The following is a 26,564-nucleotide window of genomic DNA, read 5'->3' as shown; positions in this document are numbered from 1 at the left end:
CATCTATCCTACGTCTGTCTTTCCTCAATTTGAATTTATGCCCTCTCAGGTGATTATTCTGAGCAAGAGGAAGAATCCCATCAGCATTGAGCATGCTCAAACCATTCAAGGCTTTGTACACCTCTATCAGATCACCTCGCTGGTGCCTAGTCTCCAGACACTGTAATTCGCAAAACTTAAGCCTTTCTTCGTAAGAGCACCCCTTTGTTCCATTCACTAATCTTGTTGCCCTTCTCTGTACTCGTTCCAGCAGCTCTACATCCTTCTTGAAATGAGGCCTCCAGGCCTGTATACAGTATTCTAGGCGTGGCCTGACCATTGCCTTATACAAGGGAATAATCACCTCCTTATCCCTGCTAGAAAAATTCCTATATATCATTGACAATACACCATGAGCTACTCTTGCAGCCCGTCTGCACTGCTCAGAGAACTTCATATCTACCTGCACAACCACCCCCAGGTCCCTTTCATTCTCTACCACTGTCAGTGTAGTACCACAGAGTTGATACGTTGCTCTGGGGTTGCTGTTTCCCATATGTAGTATTTTACATTTGTCAATGTTAAACTTCATTTGCCACCTCTCACCCCATCTGCTCAACCTTTCCAGATCCTGTTGTAGCAGCATAGTGTCAGTAGTGTCCTTGACAACCCTGCCAACCTTCGTATCATCTGCAAACTTGGACATTAAGCTTGATATACCATCATCAATATCATTTATAAATACAGAAAACAATAAAGGACCCAATACTGAACCCTGAGGGACTCCACTAATAACATTAGTCCACGATGAGCAGTGTCCATTGATTACCACTCTCTGTCTTCTCCCCCTCAACCACCCCTTTATCCATAGCAGCAATTTGCCTCCAATGCCACACTGCTCCAATTTGTGCAGCAGTCTTCCATGTGCAACAGTATCAAAAGCTTTTCTAAGATCCAAGTATATAATATCAAAGTTATTCCCTGCATCCAGTTCTTTTGTGGCTGCATCATAGTATCCAATCAAATTGGTCAGGCAAGACTTCCCCTTAACAAAACCATGCTGTGTCCGAGCTATAACTGAAGTCTTGTCTAGATGATCCTGCAGTGCTTCTTTAACCAGTGCCTCCATTAATTTTCCAGGAACAGAATTTAAACTCACAGGTCTATAATTACTTGTGTCAGCCTTTGATCCTCCTTTGTGAATTGGGGTCACATTTGCACATCTCCAGTCCCTGTGTACCTCCCCTGAGTCCAAGGAAGCTCTCATAATTATGGCTAAGGCTTTGCTTACTTCCTTTGCTGCCTCCTTTAATATAACTGGATAGATCCCATCCACCCCGGGTGCCTTTCTTGTGTTTATCTTCAACAATTTCTCCTCCACTTTACTCTCAGTTATTACAAGATTCTCTAGCTTACTGCTAGAGTTGAATACACCTCTGGTATTCCCCTCGCTGAATAACTCCTCATGCGTGAATGTCGATGCAAAATATTCGTTCAGTTTGTTAGCTACCTGAGCAGGATCATCAACAGTTGACCCATCGATATCAAGTGGACCGATCTGATTCATCCCCTTCCTTCTAGAGTTTATATAAGTAAAGAACTCTTTGCTGTTTTTCTTCGCATCCCTTGCCAAGGATCTCTCGTAGTCTGCCTTCGCTTGCCTAACTTCCTTTGTAACTTGGTTACAGATCAACTTGTATCTATCATAGGCTTCTGTGTCACATGTTAATTTGTATGTATCCCATGCATTTTTCTTCTCTGCCATATGCCTCATTAGTTCATCTGACATCCATTTAGGCCTAAACCTTGAACAATATTTCTTAGTTGGTATGTAAAGCCTAGTAGCTTCCAAGATAAGTTCTTTGAATGCTTCCCATTTTGAATTTGCTGTTGGTAACATCATCAGTTGATTCCACTGTATAGAATTTAAATACAGTCTCAGTCCATCGTAGTTGCCTTTACGAAAGCAATACACCTTCCCTTTACCCCTAATGGTAGTTACCTCTTTGAGTAACTCCCACTTCAGAACACTGTGATCACTGCCACCTAGTGGTTCATTTATCTGCAGATTCGTAATGCATGAAGAATCACTACTGATAATCAAATCAAGAGTATTACTCCCTCTAGTTGCCTCCTGAACATGCTGATGTAGAACACAATCATCCAATAAATCCACAAAAGCCTTGCTAGTGTGTGAGTGACCAGCCCCCAAATTCCAGTCAATATCTGGGAAATTAAAATCCCCCATTATAAGACTCTCTGATTTACTGGCCCACTCTATTTCTCCGTACAGTTTCTTATTATACTCATCAGAGTCATTAGGCCTATAGCACACTCCTACTCTCAATTTTGATCTCCCAATGCTTATGTCACACCAAACTGACTCGACACTGCACCATCCAGCGATGTCGACTGGCTTCACTTCCTTGGATTTTTTGTGTTTCTTAACTAATAGCATAACTCCCTCCTCCCTTCCTGTCCTGTCTATCCTTTCCGTACACATTGTACTCCCCAAATTACAGTTCTGCATTCCTTATATCTGTGTGACACCACGTCTCTGAAATCCCAACAATATCTGCCTTTGATGTTTTGAGCAATACCTCAAATTCATCAAATTTATTTACTAAACTCCTAGCATTGGTGTACACGCAAGTATACATGCACCTGATCTTCCTCTTAGCCACCCTAACACAACCCATGTGTGTTAGGCACATTATAGCCTTAGCAGCTTATGTGCCATTAAGCCTCCAGAACAACAACAACAACAACCCATGTGTTCACTTGTACCCCCCATGATTCCCAGCAGTCTCTGAAATATCCTGCATCTTATTTTCCAGCCTGCTGCTGCTCATTCCAATAGAAGCAGTGCAAGAATCACTTTTTCCTCTGCCAGTGGCTACTGTTAATCTATTAGTCCTTGTATCCCCCCAATCTAGCAGTTTTCCGACCCACCTAACACTGCCTCGATAGCATCAGCAAACATTCTTGCACCCTTTCTATTTAAGTGTATCCCATCCCTGTAGAAGCAGTCTCTCCTGTTAACAAGTACAGACCAGGCTGAAAAAAATTCTACCCCTTGAGCCCTGCACAATCTTTCCAGAGCCGAATTGATCGGCATTAAATAATCTTCCATCCTTCATAAGTGTAGTGAGGTTGGAATTTTAATCAGCTGATCTTGGGCACAGAAGTGGGGTTCATCCTCACTTCTGTGCCTCAGCTATTCTCAAATTTTCATACAGTATGCAAATTGACTTGTGAATTGACCTGTTATCAGTACACAGTAAAGTCTATATGAAGTGCCATACCATGTCCAAGTAATCTGCATCAGAACTTCCAAACAACAACTTTATTTGTCTATGATTCTTTTTAGTAACTACTGCCTTTACCTTTTGTGTTAAAAGAGCTTTTCTAAAATTATTATTTTTATAGCAAAGGAAGGTGTGGACAAATTGGCACTTTGGAAACCACGGCCATTTTCTCTTGTGGAGCCATTTTCTCTTGTGGGGCTCTCAAACACCAGTTCCCTCACCCTTCCAACTATGACAGTAGTTATAATTGCTGTTCTTCAGTACTTTGTGGAAAAGGCTTGGGCTTTGAATCCCATTTCAATGAGAGAAATTTTTATGGACTTTTTCAATATTAGTTGGTCAGTATTGAATGATGGTTACATGGTTTTTTTCTCACTTAAACTAGTTTTTAACTCTGTGGAACAGGCCAACTGACTGAAGAATGCATACAATTTACAAATGATAATTTGTAAATTGTATGCATTCTCTTACCCGTTGACCTTAGTTACCTTGATACAAATTGAAAACAGCAACAAATCTCTCCCCATGCACCTTAAGTTAATGCCTTTTCTATCTAAATTAAATTTATAGTAAGTGATACAATAAATTAATGAAATAGTCATACTACATACAAGTTGGAGCAATAGTATCATTTATCAAAGTTTACATACAAGATACAATTATAAAAACTCATATTGTGAAATCCTTCATGAGTTGCCTGTCTCTCATACTTTGAATAAATAACACTTCCTAGTACAGAAGTCTATTGTTGTGTATTCTCAGTTGGGTACCACCATCCAGACAGCACCATTTTGAAGTTGATAGAATTTTCATTGGTTGGTGGGTAGGTTTTCGTGACTTCACAGGCTTAAAATACTGTTAGTTTAATGATCATGCAACTTTTGACATCTCTCATATTATGTGGATAAGTTACACAATACTGGGTTTCAGCTCTTACACCTTGGGTACCTACCTCTCCATTGATGAGAAGTCAATTAAATGGTGGTACTCAACTGAGAATAAGTAACAGAAGTTACTTATTCAAAGTGTAAGAGATAGGCAACTTGCGAAGGATTTCACTATGAGATATTTATTCCGGAGGCACGTGCACAGGGGCTTCAAGACACCACATTACCTTCGGTGATGTCCTGCTGTTTGTCTACTCAGTCCACACAGCTGAAGTTCTCAATACTTTTTTTAAAAAAAAAGTGCTTTCTTTGATTTTGCCATTGAAAATTCCAGAAACATTTGTTAGTTATCGGCCAAAAAGTAAAAATGAAGGATCAAGCCAACCTATTTTTGATACATATGCTAAAAAACATGAATTTAAAATTAGCCTTTACTCTCGCATCCAGTTATTGAGGTGTTATCTTTATGCTTTATGACAGCGTATCCACTTGTTATACTTTCTATTTTGCATTATGGAAGTGTGGCTGGTATCCAATTTTTGAAGCTCACAGGGTTTTTGATTGATATTTTGCTTTCTGTCACTCAAAGGTAATAAGGGAGATAATATATATATCTCCTAGATAAGAAAGGATAAAACATGTCTAAAGTTCTGCAGATTTTATTTTCAAAAAATAACTTAAAATGTATGTTTTAATATATAAAAATGGTCTTTTTTTACAGTTGTGTTCATAATAGATTGAATGTTAAAGGTGGCAACAAGAAGTAAAAATTCTGAATTAATCGTGCCAATTTTTGAATTATAAATGAGGTATCTTTTTACCCCATTAACCAAGTGCATTTTTGAGGTGCAGAAAATTATTTCTGTACCTGGTTATAAGTTATAATGATGTCTCATATACAAACTTCATTTTTTTTTCATTGCAGCTGTGTACAGAAATGATGCTGTTGCACTAACTTGTACGTAGTTTGAAATTATTTTGCAGTTACAGGCTCCAAAGCCATAAAATACTGAAAATACTACTAGTTTGATGAAATAGTCATAGTAATCTCTGTGCTGAACAAAAAGTCATAATTTTTTGAAAACTTCAATTTCTATAGGACCATGCAGAATTGGATTTCTCAAATATAACGTTAGAAGATATCATAGCTAGGACCAATTTAGTTAAACGACCAGTGAACAAATTAGGTAAGAATATATTAAATTTTCAGCTTTTTGTGAAATTGAAGCGTTTGCATGAGACAGTCTCAATTGTTATTATATACTTTTAATTGCTGTTATCTTTATTTGCAAACTTGCATATATCACAGGAGAGTGAAATCAGAGATTATAAAAAGCAATTTTAAATAAAATGAGACTGTGAAAAGTCATTTTATTATGGATTGACCAGCGAGTAATACAAGATAGGATTGAATTTTTAAAAGTACCTAAACATTGGATAAGGAACTTTTTTATTTGACTTTGTAACTTAGATTGTCTGAAATTTTTTACAGTAGCTGAGGTTTTTGTTGTCTTGGCTAAGGTTTATTTAAGGTTTATAGTCTGAATCATTTTGAAGCAGTGTAGTCTGGTTCTGTTCATATATCACCCTTCCAACCTTCAAGTCATTAACAAATTTTGACAGCTTCTGTATTGTACTCCCTCATCGGTATCATTAATGAAGATTAAGAAACAAGAGGGGGTAGCCAAGGGTGGTCAAATATAAGGGCATAATAGTAGACGCATTTGAGTGTGGGTTCTAGCTTATGTGACTGCTAAATACAATGATGTTCTTTATATTCTCCCTGTCTTGTAAACTCCTCTGACCTAATGTGATCATCAAAGAGTATAAATGGAAACTTTATAGTTGATTACTAATTAAGAAATGTAAACTTATTTTTAATGATAACTTGTCTATAAATATGCATATCTAAATTTCATATGGTAGATTTGAAAATAATAAAAAATAATAAATAAAAATTTAAAAAAAGCCAAGGAAACCAGAAAAAACATTAAAAATTGCTAAGTGAAGTGCGCCCCATTCAAGTGTCAATTTAAAACTGCCAAAACTAGGCATACAATTAAGTAAAGGTGAAAGAAACAAAAGTTATTTTAAAAAACACAATGGCAATGAAGTTAAACCTGCCATTCTGTTGGTGGCCCATCACCTCTTTTGCTCCTCCTATGTGGACTGAGGAAACATTTCATTAGTGCTTCTCCAGCCAAAGTGGATAATCCTGGAATCTAATGATGATCTTATCAATGTTCCCAATGGGTTTGTGCTCACATACTTGCTTTTCATTATGGCTAGATGTACATGATTCATCCTTTTAGCCTTCCCCAGCCCTGGAATCTAATGATGATTTCATCAGCATTCCTAATAGCTTGGTATGCCCACATGCTAGTGTTTTAATGTAACCAAATGTACCTAAATCCTTATCCTCCATAGCTATTTCTTATAAATAATTATATCTAGTGCTCAAATTGGTTAAATTTTCAACCTTGATGTTTTTCACATCACTTAATTCCTATTTTTTGGCTTTCTCAGTGGGATAGCAACATCTTCGGCACAGTCAGTCCTCGTATAGCACGATAGTTGTGTTCTTAGAAACCTTCGTGCAATGCAAAATCATGCAATATAAACAACAGGCCCTATGGGAAAAATAGAGTTAGGTGCCGACCACACAAGATTGAACACACATTTGTAATCAAAACATTACCAAATACAATAAATAATCGTAATAAAATACTTACGTATTTTATTACGACTATTACATAATAAAATATTGCTAATGCTTTTGCTTCTATCATAAGCAAACTTGTTTTTTGTTTGATTTTCTATCCAAGATGACAGCCGTTCCATCTCTTCCAATTCTTTCTGTCTTAATCTAATGGATTTTAATTACACTTTGAGTTGTTCCTGCTATGAAAGTTGTTTTTATTTTCTCTGCATTCTTTGTAATTCTCGGCATCGCCTCATTTAGGTCTGTAGCACATGCAACATCACATGGTCTTTCATTTCTCTCAAAGCGTTTCACAATTTCATATTTTTTCTCTATCGACAGAGGCGAACTGGCCATATGCCTTACCAGGGAAACCCCGGTAGGCCGGAGGCCGGTGTGATTTTGGCCATAAACCATAGTATGAGGCCACTATAAATTTTCCAGGGTAAGAATTTTTGACTCAGTCCGCCTCTGTGTATTGATATTGCTTTTCTTTTTCTCTCTGAATCTGTAGTGTCTTCACCAGGATGCTTCCTTTTCACACCTTTTAAGTATTTTACTCATTTTTAGGGAATAAAGCACAATTACAAAACGAGGAGGCACTCTGATACACATAAACAAAGCTGCGTGCGTGTAGCAACTGAATAAACAACACCGTAAAGGCAGAGATACACTATTAACACCTCACATTTTACTAAAGCACATTTCTAGGGGTTACTACCATAAAACAATAAAAACAATTTCCAGTTGCGTTTCTGCTAGTGCAATCTGTTATAAACTGGTAGTAAACTTGATCTAATTGCATTTGCGATTATACCGATAGCTGGAATTGTGTTGGTTTTTACCTTATTATGGTGCAATGTGTTTCCCCTTCACTGATATAAAAAAACACAAATACAGTTTCAGAATCTTCTCTTCATTCCTATCGTGTTGCGTTCGGTTGGGGTGATTCTGCGTTCGACTGCCATTTCTTGTAAACACAAAGGCGAATCATGCATAAGCGAATTCGGTTCGTGTTATATGAGATATCGTTCCCCTATTTATAAATCGTGTATGATCGAATTCGTGTAGTGTAAACACGTGTTATACGAGAACTGACTGTACTCAGGATGGCAAGTCATCGTCGTTTAGATGATTTTTTGAGGTGGCAGGCCGTTGGATGACTTGAAACTGGGCAAGTTGCAGGTAGAGGTGGCACATTGACTTAATGCATCATGCGGGGTCGTCTCAGCACTATGGAAGCAGTTTCAGGAGACAGGAACAATTACAAGAAGAGCTGGTCAAGGTTGCCTGAGGGCTACATAAACCAGAACAGACTGCTATCTGGCTCTAACAGCAAGATGGTACCCTACGATGTCCTGTCATCAACTGTCTCTTGAGGTTGCTGCAGCCACAGGTGAAAACATTTCCAACCGAACTGTGTTAAGAAGGCTCGATTCAAGTGGACGCAAGGAAGGCAGTGGTTCATATCCCATTAATTCCAACCCACCAAAGAGCTTGTCAAAACTGGTGCCACGAACATGGCCGCCTCTGTAGCCAGGTGGGCGGTGCAGCAGTGCGTAGCACACGCTTCTTGATTAGACCAGGGTTCGAGCCCATGACCACCAAATACGGAGGATGCGGAAAGGTCAGGGAATGACCACCACATATCCCCAGAGCAATATGGCCTTAGTTGCTAATGCTCCTAAAAACCAAATAAACAGCTATGAACATGCAACTTGGATTTTTGACAAATGGGGTACATTTCGGTTCTCTGATGAGTTCTGTTTTAGCCTACAAACAGATTTTAGATGTTATTTCGTCTGGAAACAATGAGGAATGCAGTACTATCCCTCCAACATCAGAGAAAGGAACACTTACGGTGAAGGCGGTGTTCTCATGCGGGGCAGAATAATAATCAACAACTACATCCCTCTTCATGTTTTTGATAGGGGCACTATACCTACGCAGAGGTACCGAGAACAGATCCTTAAACCTTATATGTGACTTTTTAGGAATGCAGTTGGCCCAGATTTTCTTCTTATGCATGACAACAGCACTTGCACTTAGAGTTCAAGTGGTGGAGGAATATCTTGAAACTGAAGATATCTGGCAACTACTGTGGCCAGTGTGATCACCAGACTTAAATCAAATGAACATGTGGGATGTCTTTGGGCATCACATTGTATGCCAAAAGCCAACTCCTCAGTCACTTAGTGAGCTAAGGTCTGCACTGGTGGAAGAATAGGATTTGTTGCCATAGAATCTTATAGACACCCTTATATTGAGCATGGCTCGCTGTTATCAGTCCTGTTTAGCCATTGGAGGGGATCTTATGCTGTACTGATGTCATACCATATTTTCAAGCATCCTGTATCGACTTTGGTAATGTGGCCTTTTTGGCTATTCTTATACAACCCCTATAAATGTCCCTTATACCTGTCCGAAGTTTATCACTGTTTCCTCATTTCATCATTATTCTATGGTACACCGTTATACCATTTTGTCCCGCTTCATCGAAAGCTGCACGAGTTACACCACATATACTACGTCTTTTGTTAATTTTGTCAAGCATTGTAAAAGGAGTATGATTATACATGTAGGTATTAATGATTTAAAGAATAAATGACCTGAGAAGTTGGTCCAGAAGTATATGGGGATGCTGCAAAACAGTTGCGAGTCTGATCAAAAATGTTTTTGTGCCTACAATTCTTCCCATACACAGTAGTAAGGATCTTATGGTGAGAACCTTGTTGATTAACTTGAGGGAATTGGTGAGGGGGAATTTTTCTCAGCTTGGCCTGCCACGATCGTTAGTAAAATTAGTTTAATAAAGATATTATTAATTTTAACAGAGGGGGTACAAGAGTCTTTTCTCAAGTTATAGAGGAGTCATTAAAGGTTCGGGGGAACTGAACTGGGGAGGAGAGGGAGCTTTACGGACTATGTTGGAGACTTAATTAGTGACATTTTAAAACATGCATAGGAAGGCACAACAATACAGTACATCCATTATAACTCCTTAAGTAGTTATAATGGATGTATATGCTATGATGTGTACAGTTTTCATAATGCAAATCAGCCCATGAATGCATACTTTTTCAGGCATAAAACACAATAAAGACCATAGAACTAGTTTGTCATATGAACTATTGTAGTATGAGTAAAAAAAAAGTAGATATGTGCCAAAAACTTCAAAAGCAACCAACCAAACTTACATATGTGGACAATGTCTAAGTAACTCAAAACCAAGAGGATAACAGACTGAAAAAATCTTTGTCAAAGCACCTGCAAGGCTCAAGAATCTCATTTGCAGCTGACTCATTCCAGTTCTGATTTATTATATATAGATCATGGTAGTGTAGTTTCCATTTTGCTGTAGTATATATTTTGTTTATTGCTTTAGGGCTGTAAAAACAGTGACAGAAAGCTGCTACTACTTTTTTTACTATAATAGATGCCCCAGTGAAAAAGAAAACAAAGTATCATGAAATAGAAAAAAAAGTAAAGCCTGTTTCTCCCACTGAGCTGCATTTATCTGATACACATTCATCACCATCCCAGTCCCAGTCTAAATCTCAGCCTCAGATGACTGTAGAAGATCCATTGCTGACCAACTCAGACCAAATTGTTCCTGTATCTACATTAGCAGAAGGAGAAGCTGGATTTGAAGATATGGATGTTGATATAGGGAGTGATGGAGAAGGACTACAGAATCCTCCTCCAAGGTAACAAACAGTGATTTTTAAATAAAATTAATTGTTTAAAACACTAACAGATTCAATATCTATTACATATACTTTTCATTGAAGGGTACTTTTACTCTTTAAAAAAAAAATCCTATCAATTTAAATGTGATATAGCTCATTCTTTATCATACATATTTTAATTATAATCTGAATTGAGCTATAATTAAATTATCATTTAACCATCATATAGAAACAGCAAGCTAGTCAGGAAATAAATCATAAAACCGTTTTATGCTAATTTATTTTCTAGCTGGCTTGCTGTTTGAAAATATACTTAGAATGGAAATATAAATGCTAAACTCATTTAATGAGTTCTTCCTATCTTCATATTTATTCATTAGTCACTCTAAGCAAAAAGATTTATATTATACAGCAGAGCATCAGTTATCCGGAATAATTGATGTCAGACCTCTTCTGGATGGTCAAATTTTTCGGATAATTGAACATAAGGTAAGATGTAAGATTAATAATCTTAAATAATTAAGATTAATTAAATAAAAAAATTATAAATCAGTCTTGGAAAACAGAAACATCCGTCCAGGCATTTTTATGATTTTTATACAAAACAGGAAAATTAGAACGATTTTTAAATGCTCTCGGTTTTTTTGGCTTAGGATAACTAGCACAGACAGTCTGTGTGTACCAGTAGCATTTGCACAAATAGCAATTGTAACTTGCTCTTTTCTCATCTTAAAATCTGGTGCAGGCATTTTTTTTTTAGTGGCTAGGGTTTTTCTCGGTAATGCTTTCCATAATACACCCATCTCATCAACATTATAAACGTTTTCTTTCTCATAATTTTCTAACTGAAGCAAACTTACTTTTAAGGACACCACTGCCGATTCATCTGCAGAATGTTTCTCGCCTTGAATATCTGTGCTTGCCTTAAAATCTTCATTATCTCTTAATTTTTGATTAAAATCTAATGCTTTTTCACCCAACATTGGGCCAGACACTGGTTAACTTAAACTTTGCTTCTGAAGAAACCACAAATAAAGTGCACTCTCCAAAGTGGCATTTTCGGGTTTTGACATCGTATTTTTCCTGCTAGATCCCCCTTCACTATCCACAATCGACACAAATTCTGTTTTAGCACTGCAATTTTTCTTCATGTTGTAAATTGTCGAAGTCCTCACATTAAACTCTTTGGAGAGATTTCCTAAATTTTGACCTTTTCTAATTCCTTTTTTTTGTTGCAGTGTTAAAACTACACATTTTCTTTTCGTTCACATTTTACTGTAAAAAATTTAGAAAAATAATAACTCGCACAGTTTTGGGACGATATTATTCTTACCAAATCTGGAGCTAAACTAATCTGAAATTCACTCATGGTTTCTGAGAAAACCCAGTAGTCTCTGTGATATTTTTATAAATTGCATTGCTGAAGGTCACATAGAATTCTAGAGGTCATAACCATAAAACAATTTGCAGTTTTTGGTTTACTGGACTTTTTGTTTGTGCAGTCTGTTATAAATTGGTAGTAAATTCGAACTTTCACTTATTAGAATCAAAATTCAATTTGCAAACGTGATCACTATAACTGGTGCTTACTGTATTGCTGTTAATAATAAAAAAAAAAAAAAAGAAGAAAGATCAGCCTTTCAAATTATTCCGGATAATCAATGTTCGTTCTACTGTACTAAATTAATATAAAATAATCATTTATTGTATAAAATGCTAATCATAGACTATGTGCACAATTTTTTCACATGATATATTGAAGACTCGTAGACCGAGATGTCTCATTGCTTACAACAACCAACTTCAATTATGCTTCTGTATATTGCTTTTCACTTTATAATAAGCCATTGTTCCTTTCACTGAACCATTGTAAGTTATAGCTGTTATTGTGAAGAGCAGTGTAGATTGCATTACTTTATACTCGACTTCTAATAAATAACCCTTTTTTGTTGTATGATACACCTTTTATTCTGAAAATTCAGTTTTCAGTGCTGGTTTGAATGACGCATTGCTGTTATAGATCAGTATTTGTGTATAGCTTTTTTATTTGTGTATAGCTTTTTTAACCCATTGTTAATCACATGAGAGTCATTTTAAACATCTCTGTTATTTTTTATTTACAGCGAAACCTCTTTAAATTGACCACTTTCGGTGCCACATATATTTGGTCTTTTATAGAGGTCTTGTAGACATAAAAAGCCAGATATGTCATGATATAACAAAAATTTTAATAGGACAATAGGCGCCTCCGTAGCCAGGTGGGCAGGAGCAGCAGTGCGTAGCACACACTTCTTGATTAGACCGGTGTTCGAGCCTGTGACCACCAAATACGGAGGATGCGGAAAGGTCAGGGAATGACCACCGCATATCCCCGGAGCAATATAGCCTTAGTTGCTAATGCTCCTAAAAAACAAATAGCAAGAACAATCATAATAGGACAATAAAAATAAGTCTTATTTTAAAAACATTTTATTTGAAACTATAAATTAATTTTTTTACATTAATTAGAAAAAGTCTTAAAACTAAACAAAAGTATTTAATTATTAATATAAAACAGAGCTATGATGCTCAATACGTTCTATGTTTTATTTCAATATGTAGAAGAATGAGAGAAATTTACCTCAATATGATCTATAGAACACTTCCTTATGATACTCTCCAGAATTTAAACGAATATAAAATTAAATTACATCAATTGAATTCTTACACCCACAGCAACATCAAAGATTTGACGCACCCGGAATCAAAGGCTAAAGCCCCCCAACCCGACCCCAAAATACATCACACCACAAACATGCAACCATGAGTGAAAGAAGAAATTATGTCCATAATTCAAATAATAAAATATAAAATAAAATAATCAATTAAAATTATTTTAAAGTAAATTTTAAAAACGACTTTCCTTCCTGAAATAACCAATTATTTCTATCCTGTGATCAGGGTTGAAAAGCCCCGTCAGTTTTAGGAAAGAAAGTAATTTTTAAAAATTTACTTTAAAATTATTTTAATTGATTTTATTACCGTAATCATTTTTCGCCTGATTTTATTCATAGACATGCTTCTTTTGCTCATGGTTGTGTGTTTGTGGTTTGATGTATTTTGGGTTTGGGTTGGGGAGCCTTGGCTTTCGATTCTGGGTGCAATGAATCATTGTGAATCATTGATGTTGCTGTAGGTGTAAGAATTTATTTGATGTAGTTTAAATTCTGGAGAGTGTAATACGGAAGTGTTCTACGGATTATATTGAGTAAATTTTTCTCATTCTTCTACTTTAATTATAAAAATTTTAAAACTAAACAGATAACATAAAATAGATATTTTTATTTTTTGAAATATTCAGGTAACATAGATTGTCTGGATGGATTTTTTTTTTTTTTTTTTTGTTGTTGAATTACTTCCTTTTCTAAAATAGTTCCAAAATCGTTTAACAATTGTAACATTTTAGTAGCATTTTATCGTTACCTAAATCACTAGATAAATTTCTTAAGTCCTGAAACAATATCTAAACTTTCTTCTATTGGAATTTCAATTTCTTCAATATCTGATTCATCATTTGTATTCATATTTTCATATAAATTGCCATCGCTGTCAATGTTCCTGGCAGAATCATAAAGTTCATCCTGGTTTTCATCGTCATTTTCACATATGACTGAATCTATAACTACCATCAAGGGTAAAGAGAAGGGTTTTTGCTTTCCTAAAAGGTGACTGTGGTGGTCTGAGACAGTATTTAAATTCTATACAGTGGGACCAACTAATAAAGTTACCAACAGCAAATTCAAAATGGGAAGCATTCAAAGAATTAATCTTGGAAGCTAATAGGCTTTTCATACCAACTAATACGCTTTTCATACCAGCTTGTTCAGGATTTAGGTCTAAATGGATGTCAGATGAACTAATTAGACATGTTATGTTTGTTAGTTTGTTTGTTATTTGGTTTTTAAGAGCATTAGCAACTAAGGCCATATTCCGAGATATGCGGTGGTCATTCCCTGACCTTTCCGCATGCTCCGTATTTGGTGGTGACGGGCTCAAACCCCGGTCTTATCAAGAAGCGTGTGCTACACACTGCTGCTCCTTCCCACCTAGCTACGAAGGCGCCATTAGACATGTGACAGAGAATTAAAATGCATGGGATACATATAAAATAACAGGTGACACAGAAGGCTATAATAGATATAAGCTGGTCTGTAACCAAGTCACAAAGGAGATTAGGCAGGTGAAGGCAAATTACGAGAAATCTTTGGCAAAGGATGCAAAGAAAAACAGCAAAGAGTTCTTTACTTATGTAAACTCTAGAAGGAAGGGGATGAATCAGATTGGTCCACTTGATATCAATGGTTCAACTGTTGATGATCCTGCTCAGGTAGCTAACAAACTAAATGAATATTTTGCATCTACATTCACACATGAGGAGTTATTCAGGGAGGGGAATGCCAGTGATGTATTAAACTCTAGCAATAAGCTAGATAATCTTGTAATAACTGAGAGTAAAGTGGAGGAGAAATTTTTGAAAATAAACATAAGAAAAGCACCTGGGGTGGATGGAATCTATCCAGTTATATTAAAGGAGGCAACAAAGGAAGTAAGCAAACCCTTAGCCATAATTATGAGAGCCTCCCTGGACTCAGGGGAGGTACCTGTGAATTGGAGATATGCAAATCTCACCCCAATCCACAAAGTAGGATCAAAGGGAGACACAGGTAATTACAGACCTGTTAGTTTAACTTCTGTTCCACGGAAATTAATGGAGGCACTGGTTAAAGAAGCATTAAAGTTAAAGATCATCTAGACAAGACTTCAGTTATAGCTCAGACACAGCATGGGTTTGTTAAGGGGAAGTCTTGTCTGACCAATTTGATTGGATACTATGATGTAGTCACAAAGGAGCTGGATGCAAAGAATATCTTTGATATCATATATTTGAATCGTAGAAAGGCCTTTGATACTGCTGCACATGAAAGATTGCTGCACAAATTGGAGCAGTGTGGCATTGGAGACATTGCTGCTATGGATAAAGGGATGGTTGAGTGGGAAAAGACAGAGTGGTAATCAATGGACACTGCTCTTCGTGGACTAATGTTATTAGTGGAGTCCCTCAGGGTTCAGTATTGGGTCCATTGTTGTTTTCTGTATTTATAAATGATGTTGATGATGGTATATCAGGCTTAATGTCCAAGTTTGCAGACAATATGAAGGTTGGCAGGGTTATTAATGACACTAATGACAGTATGCTGCTGCAACAGGATCTAGAAAAGTTGAGCAGATGGGCTGAAAGGTGGCAAATGAAGTTTAACATTGAAAAATGTGAAATACTATATATGGGAAGCAGTAACCCCAGAGTAATGTATCAACTGTGGTACTATGCTGACAGTGGTAGAGAATGAAAAGGACCTTGGGGTAATTGTGCATGCAGATATGAAGTTTTGTGAGTAGTGCAGATGGTGTGCAAGAGTAGCTCATGGTGTCTTGTCAATGATGTATAGGAATTTTTCTAGCAGGGATAAGGAGATGATTATCCCCTTGTATAAGGCAATGGTCAGGCCACACCTTGAGTACTGTATACAGGTCTGAAGGCCTCATTTTAAGAAGGATGTAGAGCTGTTGGAACAAGTACAGAGAAGGGTAACAAGATTAGTGAATGGAACAAAGGGTTGCTCTTACAAAAAAAGGCCTAAGTTTTGTAAATTACAGTGTCTGGAGACTAGGCACCTACGAGGTGATCTGATTGTGGTGTATAAACCCTTGAATGGTTTGAGCCTGCTCAATGCTGATGGGATTCTTCCTCTTGCTCAGAATAATCGCCTGAGAGGGAATAAATTCAAATTGAGGAAAGATAGTTGTAGGATAGGTGTGCGGAAGTTTGCCTTTAGCCAGCGGGTTGTTGATTGTGGGAACAAGCTTCCATCTGTCGTAGAAGTTGATAGCTTAAATAGATCAAGGCAGAACTTGACAAACGTTTGGAGCAAGTGGATGGGTTAAATAAGGGGATTTTTTTTTTTTTTTTTTTTGGCTGTTGCTATATAAGTTTGCTTTCTTGCATCATGTGCCTTTGCTAATGCTAAATCTCTTTCAAATTCTGTATCGATGTTTACATTTATCTTCTGTTGAAGTTGAACAATTTATTTTTGTGCTTCTATAAAATTGTTTCTAACATCAACCTCCATGTTGGTATCGCAGTTAATTCCACATTTACTCAAACACTTTTGTATTGTATTTTCACCTACCCTATTCCAGGCTAATTTCGTTTATTCAACAACGTTGCTAGCAAAATTTTTTAACTAATTCTTCAATATTTTGTGCCATGTCTGTATTTGCTACTAATGTAGTTAAAATATGTTAGCGATTGAATAAGTTAAATGATTGAATGATACCTTGGTCCAGTAGTTGACAAACACTTGATGTATTAGCAGGAAGAAATAATAAATCGAGATTACTTAAATTCAAATTTTTGGAATGATGTGGAAGTTATATAATAATAGTAAGATCTTCCTATTTCTTTTTTTATTTGTCCAAATTATGAAGATATTAAAAAAAAATAGCACTTGTCATCCATGCTTTTTTTATTGGCATACCCCAATCAACATTGATGGATGCCATATTCATGTTTTTAAAACGTTTTGGTCTCAGTGCAATATTAATTAGCAATGGTTGTTCTGTTTTGTCCCGAAGAATTTACATGCAGTAAAATAGTAGTAGTAGTAGTAATAGAGGCATGTGATGCAAGAAAGCAAGCGTATGAGCTTATGTAGCATCAGCAAAAAAAAAAAAAAAAAAAAAAAACAGTTTCACACAACCATTCCCTCTAAAAGTTTGTCCATTTCCTCCTTGAATTTATTTAAGCTTTCATCTTTCACAACGACAGGTGAAAGTTTGTTCCAGCAATTAACCACCTGTTGGCTAAAGGCAAATTTCCGCACATTTATTGTAACCTTTTGAAATAGTGTTGGTCCTTAAGTTTTGCACACCAGTGTATAAGTAAAGAAGTCCTTGCTGTTTTTTTTTTAGCATCCTTTGCCAAAGATTTCTTGTAATCTGCTTTCGCTTGCCTAATTTCCTTTGTGACTTGATTACAGACCAGTTTATATCTGCCATAGGTTTCTGTGTCACCTGATAATTTATATGCATCCCATGCATTTTTCTTCTCTGCTATGAGTCTCATTAGTTCATCTACAGTAACATCCATTTAGACCTAAACCTTGAACAATATTTCTTAATCGGCATGAAAAGCCTAGTAGTTTCCACGTTTAATTCCTTGAATGCTTCCCACTTAGAATTTGCTGTTGGTAACATCCACAGTTGATCCCACTGTACAGAATTTAAAAACTGTCTGAGACCACTTTAGTCACCTTTATGGAAGCAAAAACCCTTCCTTTAAAGCACTATAAAAAAAGCCAGTTTCATCTACATTAAAAATGTCTCTGGGTTCTTATTGTTGTGTTAAAGATGACAAACATGAAATCCACTGTTCCACATCATTTTCATTTACAGATGCACTTTCCCACACAGTCTTCAAAATAATGTTATTTCTGTCACAAAATTTACTAAGCCATCCATTGCTTGCAAAAAATGTGTCTTGTTTTAAAGTTTTTGCAAAATTCAAAACTTTTTTAGTATTGTATTGAACTGCTTACTGGAATTCTTCTAGCCCAAGCACTGCGAAACCAGGCGAGTGTTAACTCATTAATTCCTTGATATGGTTAATATGTTTCTTATTGGATATTTTTATTTGCATTCCAAATCCACTCTTCTTTAATATCATTTTTTTTCTTATAAAATTTTTTCAATTTGTGTTTTACTACAATTATACTTTTCTGCCAACTGTCTTTGTGATGAACTCTTTGCTGCATCTTCTATAACTTTCACTTGCATTTCTAAAATTAAAATTTTCATTTGCTTTTTTCTGCCATCACATCTATATTTGAAGATGTATAAATCAGAAATAAATGAATGAAATACCTACTTGGTATTTAGTTCTGCCATGCTCTAAACTGTACCCTTTGTCTATCTGTAACTTATAATCCATTTAAAGAAAAGTCCCAGTCTCTGTAAACAATTCAAGAAATCTCTATTGCATTGGATTAAAATGGCATCCAGTCTACTTGTCAGTTTTCACATAAATGCTAGTGGATTAATATTATGTAATAAACTTAGGTGTAAATAATTTTTTGTTACTAATTAAATTCACGTGTTTTGCAGATCTTCGACACCTAGTGAGCCACGTGCACACCCAACTTGTTTCTTTTCTTTAATGAGAGATCTATTTTGCGAAACTATAGAACAGAAGCTCTCGGCATCTAAGGTAAATTTTACCCGTAATTAGAATTATATTCTAGAGTTGCTATGAATTGTCTGTTAATTTTTAATATTTTTGCATCAAGGTGGAATAGATATATATATATATATATATATATATTTTTTTTTTTTTTTTACATTCTCTTTTCCATACAAATAAGTGAAAACAGATTTAATCTGATTTTTTTTAACATTTATGGTTGACAGATGTTATTAAAGATATCCCAACCAAAAATTCAACCCTTGTTTTTGTCCATTTTTAAACATAAAAGTATGGTAACTAGTCACTGCTTAATACATGATACTAGTTAATAAATGCTTTATGAACTGAACACACTATCATATTCAGGAAGTTTTTGAGAATTCTCAAGAAAGTTCTCCCTAAAATTCTTCCTGTTGTCTTCAACAGGGAAAAAAATAATAATAATAAAGTACACATTCTCAGTATTTTTGATTCAGTGAATTACATCCAAGTTTACCAAGAAGAAATGCAACGTATTGAGAAGTAAATTGCATTTCATTTATATGTCATAAATAACATTATATAAGTATAACATTATGAAGTATGGGTATGAAATTGTTTTCTCATGTATAGATCATTTTATTGTATACATCACAGAAATTAAATATGCCTTTAACTAAGAGAATGTGCTCATCTGGTTTTAGAAAATGTTCTTGATTTTTGAGTTTTTCAACTTTGTAATTCCAGCCTAGAAATACTTATTGATATTACTCCTCTCTAAAAGAGAATATTATATCAAGTTTCAGTTGCATTTTGTAAAGCGAATGTTCATTTAGAAATTAGAAAGGTATAGTTTAAAGTTGAGCCAGGCAAGCTTGCATGCATAGTGAACTGTTATTGTTCATTATATGTCATTGTGTGCAAGATCTCAAAACAAACAGGAAATATGGTTTTTAATGTTTTATTTGTTTTTAGCTTGAAGAAAAGATCCGCATTTGGCTGGAGGACCCTAACTCACAACACTGTGACTGGGTGAACCATCAAGACAATTGGTGTGATTTGGCTATTTCTGGCATCAAGTTCCTTGCTGGTGATCTAATAAGTAAGAGAAATATTACACTATGTGATAGTTTATCCTAATAATGTCTTTCTTAGTATTATTTGAAGTCTCCTGAGTAATCTCAGATAATTGACTCAGGTCAGTGGCATGGGATAAAATTGCACTTGCACCTTCTCAGAGTGCTTGTTGATGAAATGTGTAATTGATGTAGAGAATAGAAGCATAATTCACCAGCAGTCTAAGGCTACATAGAAAAACACTTTAAGTAGCCATAAGGGGTGTATTATGGTAATCAGAAGCAATAATGTACAAAACTTAATTTGTCTACACAGTAATGTCAAGAGTATTGTAAACAAATTAATTGAATTTGAACTTTTCATCAAGTAAACTAATGATGATTGTAGTTGACTTGCTAAGACATGATGCCACTCAGAACTATGAGATGAAGAATTTTTTCAGTAAATAATGTTTTCAGGAAAAACAGGGAAGGACAAAGGTGGGAAGTAATGCTTCTGGTCAAAAACTTCTTGAAGATTGCAAGATTGTTCCCCAAGTCAGATCAAGATATTGCAGATCTTGATTGCAGATACTGCACTTTCAGTAAAGGAAAGGTGAGAGTATGTATATGTTACAGGCATAACAACTTTGAGGAGTGTGAAAAAGTCTTTTTATGCAGATTGAACAAGCTAGTAAGTAAAATTTTGTCATTATCAGTGACCTACCTGTTATAGACTGAAAATATACTATGTGATAATTTTGAACATACTGGATGACTGCTATTTATCTCAGCATGTCCAAGAAAGTAAAGGGACTCTAATGTCCTATATCTGTTTCTTGCTATGGAGCCTATCTGTATCAAAAAACTTGACAGTGGAGGAACCAATAGCAGGCAGTGACCACAATACCATAAAATTAGTTGTATCTAAACAAACCTATGGGATCAATGGTAAAGGTAAGAGCTTCAATATCAAGAGAGGGGGACTATATCAGAATGAGATATTTCTTTGGCTCCATTAATTGGAGAGATTATTGTATGCTATTTGAATGCAAATATGCTCTGAGAACTATTCAAGGGATTTATCCTTCATTTCTTCTCATATGTAAATACAATAAAGGAAGAATTAAAATCAGGATGATGATTTTAACTCTTCCTTTAATTGGTTGTAGAGGAAAGTCCACAGAATTCCCAGCAGAAATGGCAGATGAGTTTGAATAGATGCTTTTCAACAATAGTTGCAGTTTAAATCAAGCTTGAACCTCTGGGGAACATTAAAGAGCCAGATTGCTGTAAAATAAGTACCGTCAGTTCTGCTATAACGTGCATTTTTGCAACACAAATTTGCTCCAATGCGACTGATATATTAGGGAACAATGTGAGTACAATGCAGTTTTCACGTTGGCTCATGCACGATTTCATCTGCGAGTAGCACAGGTGAACACAAAACTCAGCACCAAGCTAAACTTAGTGACCTGCAAGCAATATATACAGGTTTACAAAGCTTAAAAAAAAATGTCAAATGTGTGACAGCTATATTTCCCATTTACTGTAGTTATATTGGTTGGAGACCCACTGTTGTCATTCGCTGTATTCACAGAATAACAGGTGATACTGTAGGCCAACTCAAGTTTTCGGGAGCTCACTTTTTTTTTTCGAACAGAAATTTTGTGTGGCGGGATAGCATGAGCAGAGGAGCACATTTCTGAGGTCACTACCATAAAACAATAAAATCAATTTGCAGTCCCCTGTTTATTGGGCTTTTCTGTTAGTGCAATCTAATTATCAACGGGTAGTAAACTCGATCTTATTGCATTTGTAATAATACCGATAACTGGAATTGTGTGGGTTTTTACGTTATTATGGTGAAATGTGTAATTGATGAAGAGAAGGTTTCACCATAATGCATATTATGGTGAAAATATATATATACATATATATAAATGAATATTTAATGTAACCCTATAAAGGTAATGTTTAAAGAGTAGTAGTAGTGGCATGTGATGCAAGAAAGCAAGTGTATGAGCTTTGCAGCATCAGCCAAAAAAAAAAATCACACCATTCCCTCCAAATGCCTGTCCAGTTCCTCCTTAAATTTATTTAACCTATCAACTTCCACAACGACAGATGGAAGTTTGTTTTAGCAATTAACCACCCGCTGGCTAAAGGCAAATTTCCGCACATCTATTCTACATCTGTCTTTTCTTAATTTGAATTTATGCCCCCTTAGGTTCGTAATCTGAACAAGTGGAAGGATCCCATCAGAATTCAGCGTGCTCAACCCATTCAAGGCCTTATACACCTCAATCAGATCACCGTGCAGGTGACTAGTTTCCAGCCACTGCAATTTGCAGAACTTAAGCCTCTCTTGGTAAGAGGATCCCTTCATTCCCCTCACCAATCTTGTTGCCCTTCTCTGTACACACTCAAGCAAATCTACAATCTTCCTAAAATGAGGCCTTAAGACCTGTACGCAGTACTCAAGGCGCGGCCTGACCATTGCCTTATACAGAGGGACAATCACCTCCTTCTTCCTGCTAGCAAAATTCCTATATATCATTGACAAAACCCCATGACCTGCCCTGGTAGCCTGTCTGCATTGCTCAGAAAACTTCATATCTGACTGCACAATTACTCCCAGGTCTCTTTCATTTTCTACCACCTTAAGTGTAGTACCACGCAGTTGGTACATTTCCCTGGGGTTACTTCTACCCATATGCAGTACTTTGCATTTGTCGAGGTTAAATTTCAGTTGCCACTTCTTAGCACACTGCCATTGCTGTCATTAACAACCCTGCCAACCTTTGTATCATCTGCAAACTTCGACACTAAGCCTGATATACATTAGTTCACGAAGAGCAGCACCCATTAATTACCACCCTCTGTCTTCTCCCACTCAACCATCCTTTTATCCCTTGTAGCAACTTAAACTTAATACCATTCTGCTCCAATTTGTACAATAGTCTTCCATGCGCAACAGTGTCAAAAGCTTTCCTGAAATCCAAATATATGATATCAAAATTATTTTTTGCATCCAGTTCCTTTGTAACCACATCATAATATCCTATCAAATTTGTCAGACAAGACTTTCCCTTAACAAACCCATGCTGTGTCTGAATTATTGCTGCAGTCTTGTCTAGATGGTCCTGCAATGCATCTTTAACCAGTGACTCCATTATATTACCCGGAACAGAAGTTAAACTAACTGGTCTGTAATTACTCGTGTCACCCTTTGTGAATTGGGGATACATTTGCACATCTCCAGTCTGTGGGGACCTCCCCTGAGTCCAAGGATGCTCATAATTATGGCTAAAGGTTTGCTTAGTTGCTTTGCCCCCTACTTTAATATAACTTTGCTCTCAGTTATTGCAAAATCATTACTACAATTTATATATATGAGGTACAATTACTGCTACCTGCTACAATTTATAATATGAGTTATATATGAAAAGAGGTATACAGTTGATGAAATATGGTTTCAGTTAATGCAAAAGTAATAAATAGGTGTGACAGATGCACCTAAAAGCACAAAACAGCATTAAAGGATGCAAGAGTATATATAAGTTGTATTAAAAAGTTGTATTAACGTATTGAATTAAATATGCATAAATGGATGTGAGAGTTACACAAATTGCCAGCAACTAGAAGGGTGAGGAAAGTAGAAAAAGAAGTGTAGTAGATTTGTGAAAGGTGAAAGAATGTTAAAATCCTAGAGGTTACGATAAATTAAGAAAATTGTGGGCTGAATTACCAAGCCATTATAAAGTGGGGGAACTGTAAAGTAAAATTAGTACATTAAAGTAATAATAAAATGGAAATAAAAAAAAAAATGAAAATAGTATAGCTGTTATCAGATATTGGGGGAAACATATTTAGAACAAGGTCAAATATAGGTAATGCAAATATACATGATCAGGTATTTCATCAGGGGACTACACCTGTCCATATATCAAGAACTGTGTTTCTATACTTGTCCATAGTAGTAGGAGAAAGTGAAAGGCCAAAACAAGTAACGAAAATGAAATTAGCACTTTCTAATACAGTATGGACAAGTTAGTCCCAATGCAGTGTAATTTATTGAGGTATAAATAATTTAGTTAAAAATAAGTATCGTGTTAGAATATAAAAATGTTTAATATGAATATGTAGAATTTATTGTAGGATTTAATTTTGTATAGATAAGAAATCAATGTAGAACAAGCAAATGGTATAGGGGTGAGGTGTTAAATTGGGGAAGGGAAAAGGAGTATTTTAAATAAATAAAGACAAAAAATAGCAGTAGAATTAGGAACGTTCAATAGGAACATGGCAATAGAAGTAGGAGCATGGCAATAGAAGTAGGAACTTTCAATAGGAATGTGGCAATAGAAGTAGGATAGTAGGAACGTTCGTAAAACAAACATTCCTACTATCCTACATCTATTGCTATTTTTTGTCTTTATTTAAAATACTCCTTTTTCCCTTCCCCTTCCTCAATTTAATACTTCCTCACCCTTATACCATTTGCTTATTCTACATTGATTTTCTGTCTATACAAAATTAAATCCTACAATAAATTCTACGTATTCATATTAAATATTTTTCTATTCTAACATGATACTTATTTTTAACTAAATTATTTATACCTCATTAAATTACACTGCATTGGGACTACCTTGTCTATACTGTATTAGAAAGTGCTAATTTCATTTTCGTTACTTGTTTTAGCCTTTCTCTTTTCTTCTACTATTATGGATAAGTATAGAAACACAGTTCCTGATCATGTATCAATAATTATTTCTGCTGACATCAGATCATGCATATTTGCATTACCTATATTTGACCTAGTTCTAAATATGTTTCCTCCCATATCTGATGACAGCTATACCATTTTCATTTTATTATTACTTTAATGTACTAATTTTACTTTACAGTTCCCCCACTTTATATTGGCTTGGTAATTCAGCCCATAACATTCTTAACATTCTTTCACCTTTCACAAATCTACTACACTTCTTTTTCTACTTTCCTCACTCTTCTAGTTGCTGGCAATTTGTGTAACTTTCACATCCACTTATGCATATTTAATACAATATGTTAATACAACTTATACGTATATATATATATACACACACACACACACACACACACACACACACACGTGTGTGTGTGTGTGTGTTATGATATATATATATATATATATATAATATAGAAAATTAATAAATAACTTATGTAAAGTAAACTAAACAAGAACTAATTAATGCCATCTATACATATCTAGATAGAACATTACATCAGTCTATATATTTGTTTAAGTACAATTAGTAAAATAGGTAAGATATATTTCATATAGGATAAGCTGGTAGCTACTTAGCCCTATAATAGCCATAACTGGTCCACGAGGCCAAACCTAGTAAAGGATGATCATTAGTAAAAGTAAAAATACAACAATTAATAAACATAATAATATGTATCAAGTCAATTATAGGTAATAGGACACATTGAAAGGCACTTTATCAAGGGCTAACCCTTTCAATATATATCCCCCTACAATTAACCCAGCTATCAGTTTCTGATATCATCTGCCTGTTTAACACGGTCAAAAGGTAATTTATGCGATAAATGGATAAGTATAATTAAAGTTAGAAAATAATTTTGTTGTTAACAGGCTGGACGACTTTAGCTAAGACAGCAAAAGCATATATTAAGGAAGAAGAGTAATAAATGAGAACCAATATCCTTCAATTAATATAAATAAGTACAAAAGGAGAACGGATTCAAGGTTTAAGAATAGCAATAGTACCTCAATCCCCCTCGAATTACTCTAATAGTTCATGAGGTAAGAAAAATAGAATATGATAGTAAAAGTTAAAAGTAAAGGGAAAGCTATAATGCAAATGTACATCGGATTTTACCAGGAGCGTAACTTCCCGTCCCTTATAGAAAGAGATCCTGGTATATCATAAGTATAATGAAGCAAAATAGGATAATATAATGTATTTTATGGAAAAGAAGCGGACGGTGGAAAGGCTAATTCCTACATGCTTAAATCGTGGTAAACGCTACGTTAAGAATACCAAACTAGTTAGGCAAAATCAAACTTACCACGAAAATGAAATATAAGAAAGACCACGCTGTAGAGCACGTGTTATTTTATATCCAATGTTAGCAGATGCCAGCGCCCTCGTAGTTCTGACATGTAATTAGTTGAGAAATAATTAAATAAAGTAAGCCTAATAGCAAAAAAGGGGCCCAATAGCATAATTAGGCATATGGCACTAGAATTCAGTTTATATTAAGAGGCGGAAAAAAAAAAAAAAAAAAAGTAGTTAAATATAAGGTTCTCAGTAGAAAGAGATGGATACCTCAGAAGCAAATATAGGTACAACTTTTTCAATGAGCGTAAGCTATATTAGTATTGCTCCTGAGGCAGTGCCTAATTATGTACCTATGTACAGGCTCTGTAGATACCGCTAAAAGTCAACAATACAGTAGTTGAATAAGTACCAATAAGGAGAGTAAAATATTAATGCCGCAGAACTTTAGCTATGATGTAATGCTGGTTAAGGTGATTATTGTATATATTTAAAGCTATCAAAATAGCTGTATGTAGGTTTATATTAATAAAACGTTCCGGGAATCCATTGTTGATTAGCTTATGTCTAAAATCTATAAGTGTGCTGATCATATTATCTGCATTATTGCATAT

At 35.4% G+C, this 26,564-nt stretch overlaps 1 protein-coding gene across 1 annotated transcript in view; it reads left to right on the top strand.

Annotated features, from left to right (window-relative positions):
* Positions 1 to 26,564, top strand: part of LOC150086699 (uncharacterized) — a 143,983-nt gene that overhangs the window by 53,677 nt on the left and 63,742 nt on the right. The window contains exons 9-12 of the mRNA XM_090372232.1: positions 5,274 to 5,361; positions 10,312 to 10,582; positions 18,764 to 18,866; positions 19,797 to 19,923. Coding sequence (XP_090228358.1) covers positions 5,274 to 5,361; positions 10,312 to 10,582; positions 18,764 to 18,866; positions 19,797 to 19,923 — 589 coding nt within the window. The remainder of the gene's footprint in view (positions 1 to 5,273; positions 5,362 to 10,311; positions 10,583 to 18,763; positions 18,867 to 19,796; positions 19,924 to 26,564) is intronic.

The sequence above is a fragment of the Mastigoproctus giganteus genome, chromosome 4 (assembly GCF_048544385.1).
Source record: "Mastigoproctus giganteus isolate SK-2022 chromosome 4, ASM4854438v1, whole genome shotgun sequence".
NCBI lineage: Eukaryota > Metazoa > Arthropoda > Arachnida > Uropygi > Thelyphonidae > Mastigoproctus > Mastigoproctus giganteus.
Note: the sequence above shows the minus strand (reverse complement) of the source record. Positions and strands in the feature narration are given on the sequence as shown.